At 38.3% G+C, this 25,597-nt stretch overlaps 1 protein-coding gene across 1 annotated transcript; it reads left to right on the top strand.

Moving 5' to 3' along the window:
* Nucleotides 1-24,657, top strand: LOC103461611 (vascular cell adhesion protein 1-like). The gene is made up of 13 exons (XM_081602013.1): nucleotides 1-4; nucleotides 134-436; nucleotides 511-768; nucleotides 8,583-8,882; nucleotides 8,957-9,214; nucleotides 10,144-10,443; nucleotides 10,520-10,777; nucleotides 12,732-13,031; nucleotides 13,106-13,366; nucleotides 14,515-14,817; nucleotides 14,892-15,149; nucleotides 15,510-15,597; nucleotides 15,715-24,657. Exons 1-13 carry the CDS (start codon nucleotides 1-3, stop codon nucleotides 15,731-15,733), a joined length of 2,910 nt encoding a protein of 969 aa, XP_081458139.1. The 3' UTR covers nucleotides 15,734-24,657.
* The last annotated feature ends 940 nt before the right edge of the window (nucleotides 24,658-25,597 follow it).

Below are 25,597 nucleotides of genomic sequence, written 5' to 3'. Positions count from 1 at the left end.
ATGTGTAATCGGAATCTTGATACGCGACAGACCCGAGGGATTAAACACTCAACAATCATGTTTTCTTACATATATAAATATGTGACACACACATAGAACATCAGTTAAATGTGTGTCTAATGTGAAATTTCAGATGCTTCTCTGACTCCCAGCATTAATGTTCCGCCTGACCTGAAGGAGCATGAGTTTGTCACTGTAACCTGCTCAGCTTCACCTCTGTGTCCAGAGGTGAAGCCTTCTGAACTCACCTGGAATCTCCAACAAGTCTCTGTTGTAACACCAGAGAAAAACACAGATGGAACCTTTACAACTAAAATCCAGAAGAACATCACTCTGTCAGACACACATGATGGATACAACATCACATGTTCTGCCAGATATCCTGTGATTGGAGGAGACAAGACAGCAGAGAAAGAAGTGACTCTCAGTGTTTCATGTAAGTGATCCTATCAGCAGGTCATGGTTCAGCTGTTTCTGATCAATAAAGTTCATGTGTCTCATTTTCCTCAGATGCTCCTAGAAACACCTCAGCATCCATCAGTCCATCAGGTTTTGTGTCAGCAGGTAGCTGGGTGGAGCTGAGCTGCTCCAGCAGAGCCAAACCTCCACCCAGATTCACCTGGTTCAAGAAGAACAGAGGTGGACCCTTTAACGTCTCTTCAGAGCAGGTTTATAGCTTCAATGCTACTGAGCCAGGAGACTATGACTGTGAGGCCACAAATGAGCTTGGTAGTGAAAGATCAAAAATCATCTGTCTTGAAATCAATGGTAATACATGTTTTTTTAAAAGCTAAATTTCATGTCTACTTTATATATATATATATATATATATATATATATATATATATATATATATATATATATATATATATATATATATATATATATATATATATATATATATATGCACATTGCCAGTGCTCAAAAAAATAGCATTTTTTTGAGGATATATATAAGTATATATGTGTGTCAGTGTTGTGTTCAAGACCACCTAACCCGAGACCAAGACAAGACCAAGACCAGAGTGTATCGAGACCGAGACAAGACCAAGACTTTTTAGGGTCCGAGACCAAGTCATGACCAAGACCAGGGCCCCGCGCTACATGACACAATAAATGTAAAATATGATCAAAATTGCTTCTCAAAATGATCTGAAAGATCCATATTTCCTTAAAAACACCTAGATATTAAATACTTAATACATTTTACCAATATTAAATATTCCATCTCTGTGCTACAATGTGTGATAGTCTCATGCCATCCCTAAAAAGATAACGCCCTGGGCATTTGCCCATATTGCTGATGTAAGAAACCACCACTGTCTGTACCATTAAACATAGCAATTGAGGCAATGCCTCGACGGTAAATAACGCTCAACTATGAACACTGATCAAGGAGCAACAAGCAAGAAGTAACCAAACAGAAGGAGCTTATCGTGACTGTTTTCACTCTCTCTCCCAGCAGTGGAGGAGCCAGAGGGGGGTCATCTGATTGGCCCCCCCAGTGCCCCCCCCTGATGATTGACATGTAACAGCACCAGGTTATTCCTGTACATTATTTGGAATCATTCTAAGTCAACCTAATATCTAAAGAAGAAAAACAATAATAAATATATGAAAAGAAATGTATAAAACTTTATATAAGTCCATGTGATGACATAAATAAATAGATTTATATCAGGCGTGATACCAGCCTCCTTTATACTTGTACTCATAAAGACTCCTGGATGTTTCAGTTGTGCTGCACTGTGGTGCAACTCAAAGGCCAAAGCACTTCATACCTGGTGGTGATGGTAAAACACCAATAAGTTATTTATTGATCCTCCGCAAAAAAGAGAAAAAAACCGAAGAGGTGCCGACAATGTTCGTAGTTTGGAGCAGAGGTTACGCTAGAGTTTTTTTATTGTCCGTCAAAGAAAAAAATCATTTTATTTCCAATTTGTAGTCATCAAATGAAACATTTATTATTTCTCTGCGAGAACGTTTTCGAAATCAGGTAACAATTCATGAAATTACGTGATTAGAAGACGACAGAACTCTGATCGTTTCCTGATCCCGCAGCGGGAGAAAAACCCAGCAGAAGCGGATCAGCTGCGCTAGGCGCTCCAAACACTCTGGTCCGTTAAAGCGTCCAGATCAGAGATGATTCTCTGACAGATATTGTTCTTAGTATGATTAATAATGAGCTCCACGATGTTCTCTGTGCGTAAAGTTGAAACTGTCTGCGCACCAAGTGGTCAGCTGCGCTTGATCACAGTCTGGACAGAAACCAGCGAACTGCTCTCTGTTCTTATCAAGACGAGGGTGAGGAGGGAATCTGACATATTAACTCAGTTAAGTTTTTACTGGTTTTGTTTTTAAAACACCATTAACGTAAGCAGTGTAACTATATATTGTATATTTGTCGTTTGTCGTCTCATGTGTGATTAATTGGAGCGTAACGGTGGAGCATTTATGCGCATTTATTGCCCAGCGCTCTGCGCTTGTTTCTGCCTAACGGATCTGCACTTTAATTTCTTTCCTCTCTCAACAGTCAGCTGTTATTCCTCTACTTATACTACAACAATATTCTCTTTAGGTTTTCTGTGTGTGCTGCAAACTCATTAAATGTAAACTCATTAGAAGCCCGAGCCTCCATCAGGCAAATAATTCTGGTCCGACCCGAAATATTTTTACCTGTCAAAGCAGAGCTTCCTAGCCAAGGTGTAACTCATCAACAGGCTGTCAGCTCCCAGTCAGAAAGACGCATTTAGTTCAGTGTCCATGAGATGATATTCAGAAAGGATTTTTTATTTGATTGATTTTAGTTTCCTCTGCGATAAACTCTTTGCGTAAAGTCTATCATGTCTCCATGTGCGCCAATCAAAGGTGTTAATTATAACATGTCAAATGACAGAGGAGCTTAAAAAATAACCAAACTGAATATTTGGCTATTTAAATTATATATATATATATATATATATATATATATATATATATATATAATGTTACAACGGTGACATTGAGCTGTCAGTGTGGGTCCTTAGGCAAGACCCTTGGAGCTATATAGCCTACCTCATACCATGAGAGACACAAATAAGCACAACATGCCGGCTCAGACGTCGCCCGGCCAAACAAGGTCTGCGTCAGGTGCTGGGGAACCAGAGCACCCTGATGAAAAATGGGCTACTGGAACAAGACGGAAATGGGCGAGAGGTGAAAACATGGATCTGTTGGAATGCTACTACTCAAGCAATCCTAGTCAGAAGGGCTACATGCAAAGGCTGTGGGAGGAATGGTTAGCTCGACATCCCCAGTCAACACTAACTGCCAAACAACTAGTAGCTCAGTGTTCCAACATCCGCAAACGGCAACTGCTGTCACAACTTGAGATTGACGAGGTACGACACAAGTGCTACGGCAAGGGGAAGGAGCCAGGATGCCAGGTCAGAAGGGAGTCAACTACAACTCCCCGCCCAGAGACTGGGTATGTAGCCCCAGTAATGAACGAACCATCTGAGCTGAACGAGGCAGCAACTGACCTGAGAGAGAGAATCATGGCCCGAATGAACACCAGACGACCCCGACGCCAATTACAACGGCTGAGTGAAGTACCATCAGAAAGTCTCATTCAAGATGTGAATGCAGCATTGAGAACGATCCCTACCAACACCATAACAGAAACCAATGAGCTGATATACAACTCAGCATCAGTGATCCTTGAGATGCTTGGTTATAAGAGCAACCATGAGACCCAATACCCACCATGGAAAAGACGGTTAGAGGCTAAGATCAAGATAACAAGGAGGGAAGTGAGCCAACTGTCAGAGCTCCAAAGGGGTGCAATGAAAAGATCAGTACCCAAGAAGTACAGCCAGATGCCCATACCTGAAGCACTCGAAACTGCCAAACAAAGGCTCCAAGCCTTGGCCAGCCGTCTAAAGAGATACACGAGAGAAAATGAAGCCAGGGGGATTAACCGGCTCTTCTCCACCCAACCAGCTAAAGTGTACTCTCAATGGCAGGGTAATAACAGAGCAGACCCACCCAGGCTGGAGACTGAACAATACTGTAAAGGCATATGGGAAAGGGAGGCGTCCCACAACAGCAATGCACAGTGGCTAACCTCTCTACGAGAGGACCACAGCAACCTCCCTGAACAAGCCCCGGTAACCATCACTGTGGCAGATGTCCAAGACAGAGTCTCGGGTATGAAAAACTGGACAGCACCAGGACCTGACATGATCCATGACTACTGGCTTAAGAAACTCACTGCCCTCCATGAGCGACTGGCAGCTCAACTGAACCAGCTGCTACAAAATGGGACTCACCCTGAATGGTTAACTGAAGGGCGCACAATCCTGATACAGAAGGAACCCTCGAAGGGTTCAGTCCCGTCCAACTATCGGCCAATAACCTGTCTCTCTACAACATGGAAGCTCGTGTCAGGCATCATAGCGGCTAAGATAAGCGGGCACATGGATAAATACATGAGCAAGGCACAGAAGGGCATAGGCATAAATAGCAGAGGAGCCAAACACCAACTCTTTGTAGACCACACAGTCGCCCGAGACTGCAAAACCCGACACACCAACCTGTGTACCGCTTGGATTGATTACAAGAAAGCCTATGACTCAATGCCACACACTTGGATCATTGAATGCTTAGAGATGTACAACATCAATAGGACTCTAAGAGCCTTCATTGCAAATGCCATGGGGCTGTGGAAAACCACCCTTGAAGCCAACTGCAAACCACTTGCACAAGTGTCCATCAAATGTGGCATATACCAAGGAGATGCTCTGTCCCCACTGCTGTTCTGCATAGGCCTGGACCCTCTCAGTCAAATCATCAACAAGACTGGCTACGGATACCGACTCAAGAATGGGACCACGATCAGTCACCTCCTCTACATGGATGACATCAAGCTGTACGCCAAGAGCGAGCGAGACATCGACTCACTGATCCACACCACCAGGATCTATAGCACTGACATTGGGATGTCATTCGGACTAGAGAAGTGTGGTCGGATGGTTACAAAGAGAGGGAAGGTCGCCCACACAGAAGGGTTCTCACTCCCAGAAGGAACAATAGCAGACATAGAGCACAGCTACAAGTACCTGGGAATACCACAAGCAAATGGCAACCTCGATGAGGTCACAAGGAAAGGAGCCACAGCCAAATACCTCCAACGAATAAGGCAAGTCCTGAGAAGCCAGCTCAATGGCAAGAACAAGATCCGTGCAATAAACAGCTATGCCTTACCAGTAATCAGATACCCTGCCGAAATAATTAGCTGGCCAATGGAAGAGATGAAGGCCACGGATGTTAAGACTAGGAAGCTACTAACCATGCATGGAGGGTTCCACCCCAAATCCTGCACCCTGAGACTGTACACGAGCCGTAAGGAAGGAGGCAGAGGACTAGTGAGTGTGAGAGCCACTGTCCATGATGAAACATCCAAGATCCATAAATACATCAAGGACAAAGCCTCAACGGACGATGTGCTCAGCGAATGTCTCAGGCAATGGGGAACAGAAGACAAGGTGCTGGAAGTACCATCATGGGAGGACAAGCCCATACATGGGATGTACCACAGACAAATAACTGAAGTGGCTGATGTCAGGAAAACCTACCAATGGCTGGAGAAAGCTGGACTCAAGGACAGCACAGAGGCACTCATCCTGGCCGCCCAGGAACAGGCCCTAAACACCAGAGCAATAGAGGCTCAGATCTACCACACCAGACAAGACCCAAGGTGTAGGTTGTGCAAGGAGGCCCCTGAGACAGTCCAGCACATAATAGCAGGGTGCAAGATGCTGGCAGGGAAAGCGTACATGGAACGACATAACCAAGTGGCGGGCATAGTGTACAGGAACATCTGTGCAGAATATGGACTGGAAGCCCCGAGATCAAAGTGGGGAACACCCCCAAAAGTGGTGGAGAATGACCGAGCTAAGATCCTGTGGGACTTCCAGATCCAGACAGACAGAATGGTAATGTCGAACCAACCGGACATTGTGGTGGTGGATAAAGAACAGAGGAAAGCCGTTGTGGTGGATGTAGCAATACCAAGTGACTACAACATCAGGAAAAAGGAGCATGAGAAATTGGAGAAATACCAGGGCCTCAGGGAGGAACTGGAAAAGACCTGGAAGGTGAAGACCACAGTGGTGCCTGTGGTCCTCGGGGCAGTCACCCCCCAACTGGAGCAGTGGCTCAAACAGATCCCAGGAACAACATCAGACATCTCAGTCCAGAAATGTGCAGTTCTAGGCACAGCCAAGATACTGCGCAGAACCCTCAAGCTCCCAGGCCTCTGGTAGAGGACCCGAGCTCAGAGGATGAAACAGACCACCCGCGGAGGGTGAGAAGGGAATTTTTTTTTTTATGCCATTGAACCCATTGAACCATATGACATGGTTCAATGGGTGAACCATGTCACCCATTGAACCATGTTCAATGGGTGACATGTTTGGTGAGTATGCTGGCCATGCACAAACTGGGGTGTTAAAAGAGTGAGTGATAAACCAGGACATTTCAGAGTGGTGTTTTATTGTAGCCTGCCCGTGGCACTCCTGTGTAGTAATCGTTCTGTGTAATTGCAAGGGCGTAAATCCCATCTCATTATTGGGGGGGACCTCAAACAGGGACATTTTTTAAGACCAACTTTGGGGGGGTCTGCAAATTTAATTAAAATGTGGTTTAAAATTTTCTTTGCTTGTTTTCAAGCTGCACCATCAAAAATGACTAGTAAGTAGCAATGAATAACAAAAGTGATTTTCTCAATAAGCAACCTGTTGAGACCGATAGAAGTCAAACTAAGATTCAAATGTTGCTTATGAGTTTGGGTCAGTGTCACAGATCTAATCTCTGCTACACCTTTACAAAAACTTACGGCTATAAATAAAAACTAGTTTTAATAAATAACTTGACTTAATAAAATTCCTCATAAATATTGATTTATTGCAGTGGTTCTCTATACAAGTCATGTGTTATTTAAATTATTACTTAAGTTGCTTTAAACTTTTACTTATTTATTGTGGGGGGGTTTCCTTGTTAAGACCTATAAATATGTAGAAATTGAATATTCGGGAAGTATTATAACTTAAATATAAGGCTCAGCACCCGTTTTCTAGAAAAATATTCTGATTTTATTTATGGTTTTAAAGACTCTACGTTGTGTCATGAAATCTGGTATAAGCATGTGAGATCTGTCCAGGTACACGCAGAAAACGGAATAAAGGCCAGAGAAATAACAGTAAACCCTGTATAATGATTTAATAATGATTATGGTTTGTAACAGGTTTAAAACAATAATAATATACATGTCAATGAAGAAATGTCTGTAATGTAAAACTGATTATATCAACTGATTATATATGTATAATCAGTTGAACGTTATAATAATATATGTTCTGTATCATTTGATTTTATTACATTATGAAAATTGAGGTTCGAACAACTTGATTGTTGTATAATAATCATTGATTATTAAAGATTAAGGATAATGAGTGAGGAAGAAACATACTGAAGTAAAATGTCGACAAAGTAAAACATTCCTGAGCGGGGGCGGTGGGTGCAGCAGAATTAGAAGCAGATGTTCAACGGTAAGCAAGTAATAAGGATACCAAACCTATGTTGTTTTGCCAATAATATAGTGTTTAAAAGCAGTGAAGAAACTTTTAGTGGTATGTTATGTAGACCTATCAGACCTAAAATGTACATAAATCTTTAGCTTTCATTCAATATGAAATCAACCCAAATCTGCATGTACATCCAAATTCAGATGATGGTTGAATCAACATTGACTCGTAACTGATTCAATTTAAAATCAACAGAAATATGTGTCCAGATCCACAGTCAAATGAATGTTGAATCAACATTGATTCAATGTAAACTCAACAGAAATATGCGTGGAGAACCACATTCAGATGAAGGTTGAATCAATGTTGATTCCTAACTGATTCAATGCAATATCAACACAAATATGCATGTAAATTGACATACAAATGATTGTTGAATCATCAATATTGATAGGGTTTCAACCATAACTGACATAACGTTAATTCAACATACAAGTCACGGACCACTTTCAATGTTGTTTCAACGTCAGCGTTCAACGTTGATTCAATGTTGTTTCAATCATTCTGTGCTATCTGGGTAGTTCCTCTCTCCAGCGGCTCTAACGCAGCTTGTGTCGTTCTGCAGCGCAGCTGTTGTTCGTCCTTGACTTTTGACTGAACCATTGTTCTAATAATGGTGGGGGGGGCGTAAAAATTAATTCTTATTTTTTTCTTAGATAAATGGCAGATTGTCTTCGTTCTTTGTTTCTATTGCCTTTTTTATATTGATATTGTTTAAATGCAAGGATTTGCTTCAATATTTCTTTTGCGGGGAGAATTCTAGACTTTCCCGAGATTGGGGGGTCCGGAATCCCTCCACTCTCGCGCGCCCCGGCATTTACACCTATGTGTAATCGGAATCTTGATACGCGACAGACCCGAGGGATTAAACACTCAACAATCATGTTTTCTTACATATATAAATATGTGACACACACATAGAACATCAGTTAAATGTGTGTCTAATGTGAAATTTCAGATGCTTCTCTGACTCCCAGCATTAATGTTCCCTCTGACCTGAAGGAGCATAAGTTTGTCACTGTAACCTGCTCAGCTCTCACTCACTGTGAACACTCATCTCCTGAACTCACCTGGAATCTCCAACAAGACTCTGTTGTAAAACCAGAGAAAAACACAGATGGAACCTTTACAACTAAAATCCAGAAGAGCATCACTCTGTCAGACACACATGATGGATACAACATCACATGTTCTGCCAGATATCCTGTGAATGGAGGAGACAAGACATTAGAGAGAAAAGTGACTCTCAGTGTTTCATGTAAGTGATCCTATCAGCAGTTCATTGTTCAGCTGTTTCTGATCAATAAAGTTCATGTGTCTCATTTTCCTCAGATGCTCCTAGAAACACCTCAGCATCCATCAGTCCATCAGGTTTGGTGTCAACAGGTAGCTGGGTGGAGCTGAGCTGCTCCAGCAGAGCCACACCTCCACCCAGATTCACCTGGTTCAAGAACAGCAAACGTGGATCCTTTAACGTCTCTTCAGGGCAGGTTTACAGCTTCAATGCTACTGAGCCAGGAGACTATTACTGTGAGGCCACAAATGAGCTTGGTACTGATAAATCAAAAAGCATCTGTCTTGACATCAATGGTAATGCATGTTTTTTTTAAAAACATAATTTCATGTCTACTCATAATATATATATATATATATATATATATATATATATATATATATATATATATATATATATATATATATGTGTGTGTGTGTGTGTGTGTGTGTGTGTGTGTGTGTGTGTGTGTGTGTGTGTGTGTGTGTGTGTGTGTATAAACAGATACAGATTGATTACAGCTGTGTCTTAGGAAGGCCACATTGAAAGACCAGTTTGAAATGTGCTGTTTGCTTAATTCTGGTGTCTCAGAACCAGTCAGTATCTGGTGTGACCACCATTTCACTCTCAGTGCAACACATCTCCTTCACATAGAGTTGATCAGCTTGTTGGTTGTGGAGTGATGGTCCAGTCCTTTAAAATGTGGACCAACATTTAATGGCTGTGCAAAGCTGATGGATATTTTCAGGAACTGGAACATGCTGTTGTCTGATCCAGAGCATCCCAACCATGTTCAATGGGTGACTTGTTTGGTGAGTATGCTGGCCATGCACAACTGGGGTGTTGAAAGAGTGAGTGATAAACCAGGACATTTCAGAGTGGTGTTTTATTGTGGCCTGCCTGTGGCACTCCTGTGTAGTCATCATTCTGTGTAATTGGGATCTTGATACGCCACAGGCAGAAAGGATTATGTATTCAAAAGAAAAGTGTTCACTACCACAGCTTAAGACAGGTTAATGAACAATGTTTGAGAGAAATGTTTATATTGAAAATGTTTTAGGTATTTTGGTTCAGCTTATGAAAAATGGGAGCAAAATCACAAATGTTTTGTTTATATTTTTCTTTAGTAAATATACATATTCCCAATGCATTTATCAAACACACAACAATCATGTTTATGATATGCATAAATATGTGACACACAGATAGATTATCACTTAAACGTGTGTCTAATGTGGAATTTCAGATGCTCCTCTGACTCCCAGCATTAATCTTCCCTCTGACCTGAAGGAGCATCAGTCTGTCACTGTAACCTGCTCAGTTTTCACTCCCTGTCTAAACTCACCTCCTGAACTCACCTGGAATCTCCAACAAGACTCTGTTGGGAAAACAGAGGAAAACACAGATGGAACTTTTACAACTAAAATCCAGGAGAACATCACTCTGTCAGACACACATGATGGATACAACATCACATGTTCTTCCGGACATCCTGCGGCTGACAAAAGCAACATAGCAGAGACAAAAGTGACTCTCAGTGTTTCATGTAAGTGATTCGGTCAGCAGGTCATGATTCAGCCGTTTCTGATTAATAAAGTTCATGTGTGTCTCATTTTCATCAGATGCTCCTAGAAACACCTCAGCATCCATCAGTCCATCAGGTTTGGTGTCACCAGGTAGCTGGGTGGAGCTGAGCTGCTCCGGCAGAGCCAAACCTCCACTCAGATTCACCTGGTTCAGGAAGAGTGAACAAGGAGCCACTAATGTATTTGATGGGCAGGTTTACAGCTTCAATGCTACTGAGCCAGGAGACTATTACTGTGAGGCTACAAATGAGCTTGGTACTGATAAATCAAAAAGCATCTGTCTTGACATCAATGGTAATGCATGTTTTTTTAAAAACATAATCTCATGTCTACTCATAATATATATATATATATATATATATATATATATATATATATATATATATATATATATATATATATATATATATATATATATATATATATTATATATGTGTGTGTGGGTGTGTATAAACAGATTGATTACAGCTGTGTCTTAGGAAGGCCACATTGAAAGACCAGTTTGAAATGTGCTGTTTGCTTAATTCTGGTGTCTCAGAACCAGTCAGTATCTGGTGTGACCACCATTTCACTCTCAGTGCAACACATCTCCTTCACATAGAGTTGATCAGCTTGTTGGTTGTGGAGTGATGGTCCATGTATTTGATATATATATATATATATATATATATATATATATATATATATATATATATATATATATATATATATATATGTGTGTGTGTGTGTGTGTGTGTGTGGGTGTGTATAAACAGATTGATTACAGCTGTGTCTTAGGAAGGCCACATTGAAAGACCAGTTTGAAATGTGCTGTTTGCTTAATTCTGGTGTCTAGAAATGAGCATGGTCATGAGAAATTGGAAGACACCTGTCTTGACCTTATTGGTAATGCACGTTGTTGTTTTTTGTTTTTTTTATTTTTTCCAATTTATTTATATTTATAAACATATATACAGAGCTGGAAAAAATTAAGAGACCACTTAAAATGATACGTTTCTCTGATTTTACTTTTTATAGGTATATGTGTAAGTAAATGATCATTGTTCTTTTATTTTATCCAGTACTGAAAATGTCATGCTGAAAATTTCAGTGCTTTCAGACCTCATATACTGCAAAGAAAACAAGTTCATATTCCTTTAAAAACAATAATGCTGATGTTTTAACTCAAGAAGAGTTCAGAAATTAAGATTTGGTGGAATAACCATGAGTTTTTCAATGGGACTCAGTGCAGTGGTTTCTTAATCTTTTTCATAACTGTATATGTAACTGAAACACATATACACACATTTCATCTTAAACATGAAATGTGTGTGTATGTATATATATATATATATATATATATATATATATATATATATATATATATAGAGTAGCGCAAAGGGTCTTGCCTAAGGACCCACACTGGATAGCTCAATTGACTTGTTGGATCTTTGCCTCGGCCCGGATTCGAACCCAGGTCTCCTGTGGGAAAGTTGGGTGACTTACCCATTGAGCTAAAGGCCCCTGAGGCAGTCCAGCACATAACAGCAGGGTGCAAGATGCTGGCAGGGAAAGCGTACATGGAACGACATAACCAAGTGGCGGGCATAGTGTACAGGAACATCTGTGCAGAATATAGACTAGAAGCCAAGAGATCAAAGTGGGCAACACCCCCAAAGGTGGCGGAGAATGACCGAGCTAAGATTCTGTGGGACTTCCAGATCTAGACAGACAAAATGGTCATGGCAAACCAACCGGACTTTGTGGTGGTGGATAAGCAACAGAGGAAAGCCATTCAAAGGTTTTTCTTCCCTCATTTATGAGCATATTCAAAGATGACAATGCCAGGATTCATCAAACTCAGATTGTCAAAGACTCGTTCAGGGAGCACGAGGCATCATTTTCACACATGGATTGTCCACCACAGAGTCCAGACCTTAACCCCATTGAGAATCTTTGGGATGAGTTGGAGAAGACTGTGCAGTGGTCACACTCTACCATCGTCAAATACAAAATCCTGGTGAAAAATTAGTGCACTATCAGATTTAGACAGAGTAGTGAACAATATTTGAGCGAAATCATTATACTGAAAATGTTTTTGGTCTTTGAGTCATTAAAAATGGGAGCAAAAAAGTGTTACGTTCACAATTGTATTCAGTGTATGTATATTTCCAATGAATGTTGGACCACACAACAATCTTATTTTTTTACATGCATAAATCTATGATACCCACTTAGGACATTATTTGTGTCTGATGTGAAATTTCAGATGCTTCTCTGACTCCCAGCATTAATGTTCCCTCTGACCTGAAGGAGCATCAGTCTGTCACTGTAACCTGCTCAGCTCTCACTCACTGTAAACACTCATCTCCTGAACTCACCTGGAATCTCCAACAAGACTCTGAAAGAGAAACACAGGAAAACCCAGATGGAACCTTTACAACTAAAATCCAGAAGAGCATCACTCTGTCAGACACACATGATGGATACAACATCACATGTTCTGCCAGATATCATGTGATTGGAGGAAACAAGACAGTAGAGACAGAAGTGACTCTCAATGTTTCATGTAAGTGATCCTGTCAGCAGGTCATGGTTCAGCTGTTTCTGATCAATAAAGTTCATGTATCTCATTTCCCTCAGATGCTCCAAAAGACACCTCAGCATCCATCAGTCCATCAGCTTTGGTGTCAGCAGGTAGCTGGGTGGAGCTGAGCTGCTCCAGCAGAGCCAAACCTCCACACAGATTCACCTGGTTCAAGAACAGCAACCATGGACCCATTAAAGTATCTGAGAAGCAAGTTTACGGCTTCAGTGCTACTCCTACTGAAGAAGGATACTATTACTGTCAGGCCACAAATGAGCTTGGTAGTGAGAACTCAACCATCTGTATTGAGATCACTGGTAATGCTCATCTTTTTGAATAAGATCATTTCTATATATACACAGTGAGAGAGAATTTAGAGACCAGTTGTTAGTTGCTCTCATTTTCTTTATATAGATATGTAAAATGAATATTGTTTTATTTTATGAACTACTGACATGTCTCTGAAAAACCATGCAAACGTGTACCTTTATTTGCAAAACAATGAGAAATGGTCAAAATAACCTCATTATTTGAGGTCTAAAAACTTTTTTGTTGTAATTTCAAAGAAAAGTTCATTTACATTGAGAAACAATAATATCAATGTTTTTGTCATGATGTGTTGTTGAGGTGGACCCAATTGTAGCAGACAAAATTATAGTTATGAATAAGTAATGAACAAAAACTAGAGTCCAACTTACAAAAGCACACAAAAAAATCCAAAAACTTTCAAAAAGTTTATCCATCCCATCTCTTCAGCATATCAATATACTAGTTAGACAGAATGATTACTGCACCGGTGTGCCTTAGGCCTTATTTGCTTAATTGGTGGGTCTGAAAAACAGTCCAACCAGATGAAGGAGAGCTGATCAACTCTCCTTCACATAGAGTTGATCAGCTTGTTGGTTGTGGAGTGATAGTCCATTCCTTTAAAAAGTGGACCAACATTCAGTGGCTGTTCAAAGTCGATGGATATTTTCAGGAAATGGAACATGCTGTTGTATGCGCTGATCCAGAGCATCTCAACCATGTTCAATGGGTGACATGTTTGGTGAGTATGCTGGCCATGCACAAACTGGGGTGTTAAAAGAGTGAGTGATAAACCAGGACATTTCAGAGTGGTGTTTTTTGTGGCCTGCCAGTGGCACTCCTGTGTAGTCATCGTTCTGTGTAATCGGGATCTTGATACGCCACACCTGCAAGGCTGGAGAGATTATGTATTCCAATGAAATCCATCACAGATCTAGACAGATTAGTGAGCAATATTTGAGGGAAATGTTTATATTGAAAATGTTTTATGTCTTTGAGTGTAGCTCATAAAAAATGGGAGCAAAAACAAAAGTCTTGCATTTATATTTTAGTTCAGTCCAATGAACTCGTTAAACACACAAGTCATGTTTTTTCAAATGCATAAATCTGTGACACACATGGGACATTAATTAAATGTGTGTCTAATATGAAATTTCAGATCCTGTTTTAACTCCCAGAATTAATATCCCTGCTGGTCATCTGAAGGAGCATCAGTCTGTAGCTGTAAGCTGTTCAGCTTTGACTTTCTGTCCACACTCACCTCTTGAACTCACCTGGAATCTCCAACAAGACTCTCTCAGACAAATAGAGAGCAACGCCAATGGATCCTTTACAACTAAAATCCAGGAGATCATCACTCTGTCAGACGCACATGATGGATACAAAATCAGATGTATCGCCAGTAATTTTGTAGATGAATTGAGGGAACTATATGTGACAGAAGTGACTCTCAGTGTTTCATGTAAGTGATCCTGTCAGCAGGTCATGGTTCATCTGTTTCTGATCAATAAAGTTCATGTGTTTCATTTTCCTCAGATGCTCCTAGAAAAACATCAACATCCATCAGTCCATCAGGTGAGGTGTTAGAAGGTAGCTGGGTGGAGATGAACTGCTCCAGTAAAGCCAATCCTCCACCCAGATTCACCTGGTTCAAGAAAGGCGCAGAAAAACTCACTAAAGCAGCTACAGGAATCTATCACAAGGTTAAATTCAAAAAGGGTGAACAGTATTTCTGTGTAGCTGAAAATAATCTGGGTAAACAGAAATCATTACCGATCAATCTCAGAACAAAAGGTAAGTTGTGCTTCTTCTTTTGTTTTCTTTTTTAAAATCCTTAAAGATTTTGAGATAACATTTTTAAGCAGAATAAAAGGTTAATTTTGGAAAGAAACTTAAATTATTGTTTTAAGGCTTTGCCATCTCGTCAGTATCTTAAGAACTCTGTTATTCTGGGTACATTTCATCATGTAATTTCATTGTATTAATGAAGAACTATTGCATAAGTTCAAATTGTGCTTTATAAAATACAAACATTACATGGACATCAGTTAAGCTTTACTCTTCTTCAAAAACTACTAATAAATGTAAGATTGCAGTATTTAAAGCCAATATATTTTCCATTCAGGGAAAACTGAGCATGTTCTCTTGTTAAAGGTACAACTCGAGTTGGAGCCTGGGTTTTTGCAGTAGTAGGGGGCGTGGGAATGGTAGTTGTTGGCATTGTAATCTACATCATTGACAAGTAAGACACGTTTGTCTTCCGAGTTGGTACAATTCAGCTGCAAAGCTTCTTGTGTCTGTTAGATTTTGGTGTTTGATGTTTACTTTCAATCTCTCCTGTTTTTGTTTTTTCTTTCAGCAGTTTCAGACTCTTCTAATCTAGTCAAGCTCTTGAGTTGTGCTTGTGTGCAACACTAAAAATAAAATACTGCAACCCGATCCAACCCTGTCAGCCACTGATTAGTGTATGAAATAGTTTCTGTCTCTCTGTAAAAACCTAAAATATATTTAATTATCAATCTATAAGTTTATTCACTCAACAAATCACATTTCATCACCTTGATACTGTTGAGACGCTTTACCAAGGTCGAGAAAGTCACACGCTGTTAGACAAAGGCCCATAGTAAAAAGTTACATGTTTGATTCTGTTAGACACCAAGGTCCATTTCTCACGAAAAAGAAACGTTTTCCCAGGCCACAGAGACATGGTGTGATTTCAGGGAGTGTCTTCAGTCCATATAATCAGCTACCCTCCTCTTTCTCCTGAGACGCTACAGACTTTTTAGAAACTCTTCTCGGATGTAATGGTAAAAGCGTCTCCTTTCAGCGCTGAAAGTGAATAAAATAAGTAAAGTCTGAATGCTTTTCTTGGCTGATTTTATGCTCCGTGTGTCAATACAAATTATGATTCATCGATCGGGATTTCCATTCCCAACAGTTGGTAGCAGAGGATGGTTTTGTGTTGACACATGAGCGGAGATTGGACTGGCCGTTCAGGCGCAGGCTTTCCGGAACAGTACTCTGGTGTGGGGCCCACATAAAAGGTAAGGACATTTGTTCCTTAATATACACCATTGTACTGTTTCTCAGGTCTGTATAAATTTCAGTTATCAGCCGTTGTCTGTACTGTTTCCCAGGGTTGTCTAAATTTCATACATTTCTGTTCAAATTGCGTTTACATGTTTAACTGTTCATAGGAGTATAGACAAAAAAAGTAGATTTAGGTGTGAAGAAACAGTAGTTTTTAGGTGTGAAGAAACAGTAGTTTTTAGGTGTGAAGAAACAGTAGTTTTTAGGTGTGGAGAAATAAAGTAGTTTTTAGGTGTGGAGAAATAAAGTAGTTTTTAGGTGTGAAGAAATAAAGTAGTTTTTAGGTGTGAAGATTTAGGTGTTAAGGTTGATTGGCTTGCAGTGGGAACTGGCCGTCCCCAGCTTTTCCTGGACGCGGGAAAAGTTAAGGCTAGGTTTTGTCGGTTTTATCCTCGGGGAGTACTGCCCTCGGAAAAGAACGCGGTAGCCAATCTGAGACTTACTCAAGAGACACAAAAGTGTTGAGAGGGTCCACCATAGGACAAGTATGAAATGAGGTTGATCGCGATCTGATCCTCTATAGAATAAGAGTTGAAAGAGGACAAAAATAGGAGCTGAAAAGCGTGGATCCATTTCTGTGTAAAGCTGTGTGTGTCTGTCAGCTGTGTGTGTAAGCTTCTGCCGCTGAGCAGCCGCTATGTGTTAAAATGTACTCTTTTCTGTTTATGGTAATGTGTTTTAAAACCATGGTAAACCTTGGGGAACTATAATCAGTGGGAGGTTTTTGATTTTATCTGTGGTTGTTGACAATTCCTTCTGCTGCGTTTGATTTCCTCGCCGCCGTGCGAGCAAAACAACAAAAAAAAAAGAGGTGATTTTTGAAACCTAAATTTTGAGCCTAAAAAGATGGAGAGTGAACTTGAAAAGGAAAAAATACGATCCAAAGTGGGGCATCAGGTCATAGATTACACTCTGAGAGCAAATAGAAGCATTAATAACTTATTTGGCAGAGCATGATGAATATCAAAATAAGGGAAAAAGAGAAAAACTAAATAAAAAGGATAGATAGAATACCTGGTGCAGATGAACGGAGGCGACCTGTTAAACAGACAGCCTTCGGGGTAATACTGGCAGGAAGGAATAAATGACGCTAAGGGAAAACTGATTGGAACTAAACTAATCTGGCACAATCCACTATTTTCACATGTGGTAAAATTAACTATATGAAAGATGAATGAAATTACAAAACAGGTAAAATTAAAAACAAAATAAAGTGACATCTAATGTGTTGAAGTTTTTGAAACTCAGCTTAGCTGTAGAGGGGTTTAAATTTAAACTTAATGAAACTTGAAAAATTGAGGTTTATAGCAACTTGAACTTTATCATGGACTAAACAATATTTTCTCTCTTATTATCTTATCAAAAACAGGATTTCTTTTCATTTGAAACTTGGTCACCTTAAAATACATAAAGAGGGAACTGAATTGGTAAATAAATATGAGTATCTGTTTGAGTCAAAGGGTGATTATGAAACAGCTCTAGATTCAATTACATTGGTTGCAACATATTCTTGTCTCAAAGACAATTAATGATTCTAAATCTAAATAATTCGGTTACCTCATTTCAAAGTGGGAAATAATATGTTTGAAAAGGAGTAATCACATTTTAGCTTTGGTTTAAAACCAGATAGCATTTATTACGAGACTGTTTCATTTAGTTTGACGTGTTTTATTTTCTTTTCATTTTTATCAATATGATTGTTGTTTTTATATTCTAATAACAAAACTAACTAACTTACTAACTAACTAACTGCTGCTTTTGAAACACACGCGTGTCTTGGTAGAAAGGCACAGATTGGATATGATGAAACTTCTAAAGTGGATATGATTGATTATGTAAAAAGAAACTGATTGGACAACAATGGGCTCACAACACTTGTGTGCCTTAAATTTTGATTGAATTGATGCATAAATTCAAGTCCAACAGAACATTTGATTTGAAACGCAATGACATCTTACAGTACTGCACAATATTTGTCTACATTTTTTTCTCCTCTGCCACAAAAGAAAAATCTGATCAGTTTTTCTTTTGTCAGTTCAAAATAAACATTGACACGGCCTTTTAGGAAAGCAATCCAAATTCTGATCTGAACTCTTTAAAATAATAAAACTTTTGGCCTTTGCAGTACAGTTTCAGTTGGACATTTTAGAAATATGTACAGAAAAAGAATCTCTGAAAAATATTTTTGAGAACAATAGAAATGTTGTTGTCAGAAATGTTTGTTTTCCATTTACATACGAAAACAAAAGGGGGAAATGGTAAAAGATAAACATAAAACTTAATAAAGATAAAACATTTCTGATAAAACTTTACATTTAGAACATCTGATAGTCTACTTTCAATTCTAGATAGATGATTTGGAAAACTTGTGAAACCCTGTAAAATTTTTGTTTTGGAGAAAAGTAAATGCAAAATCGCTTTCAAATTTTTAAATTATATCAACAGGGGGTGGAGAAGAAATAGACTCTAATTACTAGTTGGTTTAAAGATACAGTTAATTATGAATGTATTCATTTGACATTGGTATATTGTGAGTTCATTTAATGAGCTCTTATACTGGGCCTTCCTGCATGACTGAAATACAGAGTTATAGAGAAGCTCTTACTAAATTAACAATTGGTTATATAAAATTGAATAGCTTCAATCAATATCTATGCCATGTTTATTTCCAGATTGATGGGTTTCCTGCATCACCTCTAATTTTAATTGTATAAAGTTACAGTTGGATTTAATTGTTATCATTGAGAACATTTTGGTTAAAAGTACTTTAAATTCTACGGAGCCCCAAAGGGGACATGGAGAAAAATTCTGACAAAATGTGAACAATTTTTTATTCTGAAAAGAAAACAATACATAAATACAACACTCAGCAGTTTTGAAAAATATCAGGATAATGGTAATATTTTCATTAATGGAATAAAGAATAACTGATTACAGTTTTCTTTTGACCTAAATTATTAAGGAAATTTAACTGGTTGTCTTAAAGTGTGACAATATCACAAGGATGCTTTTGTGTAAAATTGTACAATATTGAATTAATTATTTTACATATGCATTTGAATTACCAATAGATGAAAAGTGTCTGAAGCTGGAAATACTAAATTTTGTCAAAATGTTTAATAATTTCTTAGTTTGATTTTTGAAAGCAGTTGGGTCTACAACCGGTTAATTCTGAAACATCCGAGGGTGAATCATCTTAATGCATTTCTATTTTATCTTTTGAGCTCAGACTGAGGCAGTGGACGTTATCTGAGCCGCTCCAGTGACCCTGAGCCTGGCTGAAACAAAAGAAAAGAAACAAAAAAGAGGCAACTCTACATCACAAGCTACAGAAAAGACAGTTAATTTATAATTATGTGAGCAAAAGGGGGCACACACTTTTATTTTCTTAATTTACTTTGTTTTTACTCTAGCAGTTCTGCTTCCTGTGGTCTGACGGGGACCATGGGGGCCGGGTTTTGCGGGTTCAGGGCCATGCGAGGAGAAAAGGCATCAGCCCTCTGCTGTTCTTAGCCACGCCGACTTGGACATTTGCACTTTCTACACCTATGAATTGTACCATCTTCTGCTAGACTGCTGTTTGAGGGCAAAGACCTATTGGACGATTCTTACAGCTTCTACAGAGGTCAGTGAGATTGGATTTTTCCTGTTGTCACATGAGGACGAATTGCAGCTTGCAGGATCTCGCATTGGATGTTTGACTGTGATCTCTGAGGACACACCTGGCTACAGGACGAGACCCAGGCGTGATTTGTGAGGCTCTCCTATGGCAGAAAAGACCACTGGATTCTGCCCGACGTGATACGGAGGTTTGAAAACAATGACATGCTGTATCTCTCTGTCCCTCCCTCGCTCTCTCAAGGGGGGCCACACACTTTGTCCAGATTTTTCTGCACAGCGGGACTGAATGCTGCCCTGAACAGTTTCTGATGGGGCAAATGGAACATCACATGTAAAGTCATCCTGAGACTCAGAGGCGGTCCTGCTTGTCTGTTGCCATGGTTGGTCCTGGGTTCTACGTCTCTGGTCATGTGGTTTGGGCTCCGGGGCCCCTGGGATTCCACTCAGTCTACAGGTTGGAGACAAAATGGCTGCCAACAAAACTTGGTAGTTTTTAATGGTTTTTCTTGAATTTTTGAATTGTGTGATGCCACTTTTTCTCACCTTAGTTTAATTTACAGCACATTCATGGTCTACTGCCTTTGCATTCTGACCTCTATCTGACCCCCAGGATAGGTTTAATGGTACAAGTGAAGGCCCGATGCAGCAGGGTGTTAGAACTCTGCAGCTTACAGAAATATTTTGTTTGCCTGAATGATTATAACTCTGATTGTCCAACATCTGGCTAATGTGTTTTTCTCCTCCAGCATGACAACGATTGAAAAAGGATAAAAGTACGGTAAAAAATGTTAATTTCCTGATTTACAAAAGCACAACCAGCCACACTTCAAATACAAAAAAGGATAGTCTAAAATCTATTTGGCTCAAATTGCAGTGGCTACAAATATGAGGACTAGTATTTCAAGCTTTGATTTAAGTTTATTTGAATCCATTTCAAATCTTAGGAAAATTACTCTTCAGAAAATTACTGAACCAAATGATGGGTTTACTGTACATATTGTCAATCAAATATTCAATTCTTTCACTGAGGTGTAAACACCCTGTTTAAATTAAACCCAACTGTTATAGTTAGCAATGAAAGAAATTTGGGCTAAATGATTTGAGTGGGTTTCTTAGGAGTTTCTGTACCGAAACATTAAACAGTGTTTCAATACAGAAACAGGGGGAGATGCATGGAATGAATCTAATCTACAAATTGTGAGTTAATCTGATCTATTGAGAAATGTTTCAGGCTTCAGCAAAATATAAGAGGTTAAATCAAAATTCACAAATGTTTTAACTATTCGAATGAGTTTCCAAAGTAATACTGAATATTCTGGATTGAATACATTAAAATTAACAATGATGTAATGAGTCAAATAGATTTCTACAAAATAGAGTTGTTTAAAACAGGGAATAAATTGTTTGCTTCTCTCTGGCTATAATTCAAAATAATTTGTTTAACCAAGTCATGCAGAAAGGTCTAACCTGAAAATTATATAATTTAATAAATCTAGTTGTATCAAATTTCTCCCCAAAACTGCCAAAAACATTGATAAATATGATAAACACTACAAAAGAGGGTAATTCAGTTAAATAAATATTTTATAGAAGGGTTTCGAAAGAACCAATTTTTCAAAAGATAAAAGTGTTGAACTTTTGGGATTTAAAACCATAAAGTCACTTTAATATGGAGTGACAGGGTTAACTTTATTCTTGTAAAAAAAAAAAACAAGCAAAAAAAAAAAAAAAAAAAAACAGGCTAATTACATGAGATTTTAAAATGAGAAGAAAAATACGAAGATTCAAAGTAAATTGGTCTAAATTGGGATTTACAAATGAGCAATTATGGAACTGCTTAAAGCGGGTCAAACAGATTGACAGAATTAAGATAAAGATCTAGTGCAATATGTAACTATTGATTCAAGGTCTGTCTAAAATGTCTAAACATTTCTCATAATCATAATTTACAGTTTTTGGTTTGAGACAAAACAGGGTTATCTTTTATGACATGAATGGAATATATTACAAAGGATCTTAAATTAACACGTATCATTAACTTTTCACACTATTGACAATATGTTACAAGCCTTTAGTATAGCAGGTTACTTCTTATTAAATTAGGACTATTTGATTGAACTTGATTAAAATAACAATAGCAAAACATTTATGTATGGTTTAAATTTTCTGGTAAAGTTTCTATTAGGGATAATTCATATACATTTCAAATGATATTTCTTTGATAAAACATTACTGTGGGCAGTTTTGCACATTCATTTTATAATCTGATCTTTACATGATTTTTTGTTTGGTTTTTGATTTTGTCTGATCCTGTGAATATCCAACATTTAAACAAGCAAAGCTATTTTTGAAGGTTAAAATATGTTACTTACTTTAAGCATTTCTTTAACTATTATTAAGAGGAGAACTTAAATAACAAATGTCATTGATTTATTGATGCTCTATTGGCTTAGTATATATATTTAAAAAAAAACTACCTGATCTTCAGCTTCAAGGAGCAGCTTTAAAAAAAAAAGAAGAAAGAAAAAACATGATGATGCACAATCTGAAAGAATCGTCCTCCTTGCTCTCCTCATCACCTGTGGATGCTGCTGTTGCCTGCCTGAGGTCCTTGGCTGTTCAGTGCATCACCTCCAACATAGAGAAGAGCAGTGGTACCAGAACCCCACCTGCCTATCAGATGGTTTCCCAGAACCAAAAGACGACCGTGGAACTCCAGCTTTCCAGAGTTTAAGGGCAGTACTAGTATCTAGTGACAAAAATATATGCTTTCCTTCACTTTAATTTTCTTTATATAATCCATCGATTTCCCTTTTTGTTGTGTTTTTTGTGTTGCAGAATGAAGTCCAATCCTTTCTGGGTGTGCCAGGATGTGAGACTGTGGGCGCCTTCCACGATTGGTGGACCAGTTTACAGCTGAAACGCCACTGAAGCCTCACAGGCCTGTCGGGGTTTCCCATCGAGCTGCGCCGGCTCAACATCTGGACACACGCAGAAACTGATTTGACGTTGATAGGTCTCGCTATAGAGAGACTGATATGATTAAACTTTATTACTATTACATTTTACTTAGAAAGCATTTTTACTTGTTTCCTCATCATAGTTCATTCATACCAGTATATTTTGACTGTGCTGCCTTGATCCTGATTTATTGGTTTGCTGTTTAGTGTTAGTTGTATGTTCTGTGCCTTTCCATTTTCATTACTTCTAAGCTTTTCTTACCATTTCATTTAACATTGCATCCTTTCTGTGGTTCATTAACTTTTAAATATTACCTTAAAATTTCAAATAAGTTTGGTTTATCAACGTACTAATAGATCGCTTTACGCATTATTCCTTATTGCTTCATTGACATTAAAGGATAGTATCTTAACATTTCTAATTTTACATTTTATTAACGTTTCAGTAATATCTACCTTTTATTCATTTTACCTTTTATGAAATTTGGTTCCTGTTTTAGTTCTTAAATTTTAAAACATATATTAATCTAACATTTTATTGACTTTTTGCATGTTACCTAACACTTTATTGATTTTGCATTTTAGTAACTCTTACTCATTTACATTTTATTCATTTGAAAATATTAACCCAACACTTTATCTCTTTTGGCATTTTATTAAGTTTTGAAATACTATCCTGACCCTTCATTCAATTTGCATTGTAGTGCATTCTAACAATTCCCTCAATATAACTTTTAACCATTTCATGTGTCATTAAATTTAACATTCATCTCTTTTAACTTTTATTACTAAAGAAAAAACAGAAAACATTTTCGGATTTTGCTTTTTTACAGTTCTTTAACCTTCTATGGCATAGTGTTGACCTGAGCTAATACCAAAAAAACAAACAAATGTGGTTTTAAAATAAATAAATCAAAAATGAAATGAAATAATTTACGGTCCAAAATTAAGATTGATGTGTAATTGAAGATGACGAAGCTCTGACAAAACCACAAAAAAAAAAAAACAGTCATGCCTTGGTGGGTTGACCTATGTTCCTCCAAATTAACACTCTAATATCCTTTAACAATTTTCTTTCTTTACATGTTCTTTATTAGCTTGTAAGGGGGACATTGTGATTGCGATCCACCGCCTAAGAGGCATAGGGGTGCCCTGTCCGTTTTTACCCCCAAAATTGACATGAAATGAAATGAATGAAAGACAACATCAATACTTGAAATGAAGCTATGTATATCAACATCTGCAAAAGCCTCGGGGGATGTTTTCCGGAAGGGACAGTGTCTACTCTAGGGTTTGTCTTCCCTTTTTTGGGCTCTTTTAGAGCCCAACAGGGGGAATGTTGAGACGCTTTACCAAGGTCGAGAAAGTCACACGCTGTTAGACAAAGGCCCATAGTAAAAAGTTACATGTTTGATTCTGTTAGACACCAAGGTCCATTTCTCACGAAAAAGAAACGTTTTCCCAGGCCACAGAGACATGGTGTGATTTCAGGGAGTGTCTTCAGTCCATATAATCAGCTACCCTCCTCTTTCTCCTGAGACGCTACAGACTTTTTAGAAACTCTTCTCGGATGTAATGGTAAAAGCGTCTCCTTTCAGCGCTGAAAGTGAATAAAATAAGTAAAGTCTGAATGCTTTTCTTGGCTGATTTTATGCTCCGTGTGTCAATACAAATTATGATTCATCGATCGGGATTTCCATTCCCAACAATACAATAAGTCAAATATGGAACAACAAATAAACTCTGGAATTTTGAGAATTCTGTAATATTTTTTACTTTGTTTAAAAGTCCAATACCTTTGCATAGTATTTGTTTTATATATTTTAGATGAGATTTGTTTTGTAGCTGTAGCCAGATTTCTGAGTCTCATTGTTCAAGTTCAAGTATATTTGTATCACAAATTTCAGCAGCAAGGGAGTTCAAAGTGTTATAAAAACATCATGCAGTCACGGCACCAAAGAAGATCGAGGCTCTGGCTGGAGCTTGTCTGGCAATCCCATGTAGCTTTAATTCAAAGGATATAACTCTTTACAGCAACATAACTACCAATGGAGTTTGGATGAAAAATAACTTGCACTTTTACTTTGATCCAAATGTAGTTATGTTCAACAGCAGTGAGTCGGTTAACAAATATCCGCTGAAGATCACTGGAAACCTGAGAGAGAAAAACTGCACCACTCTGTCTTCTGATTTAAACACAAGTTATACAGACAAATACTTCTTCAGAGTTGAAAACGGACCTTTCAGAGCAACAGCTTGTGCTGATCCTATTCAAGTAAATGTTACAGGTAAAGAGGTTTTATTTATGTCTGTGACATTATTGTTCAGAATCATAATGAAATGAAATCTGGTGTCATACAAAACAACAAACTCAGACAGTGTTATGTGCTTCGGGCACATTATCATTTTTGTCTATTTCTTTTCCTTGTTTTCTTATAGACTTTAGTTGAATGACCTTTTGTTAATCTATTTTGGAGTTTGGATAATTCCTTTTTGGTTATTTAATTACGTTAATTTGTGGCGCTGTTGGTCCGCCTATAAATAGGCTGGCTTTCGGCATGTTGAGGAGTC

This window comes from Poecilia reticulata, chromosome 20 (genome assembly GCF_904066995.2).
Source record: "Poecilia reticulata chromosome 20, P_reticulata-male-v2, whole genome shotgun sequence".
NCBI classification, from domain to species: domain Eukaryota; kingdom Metazoa; phylum Chordata; class Actinopteri; order Cyprinodontiformes; family Poeciliidae; genus Poecilia; species Poecilia reticulata.
Note: the sequence above shows the minus strand (reverse complement) of the source record. Positions and strands in the feature narration are given on the sequence as shown.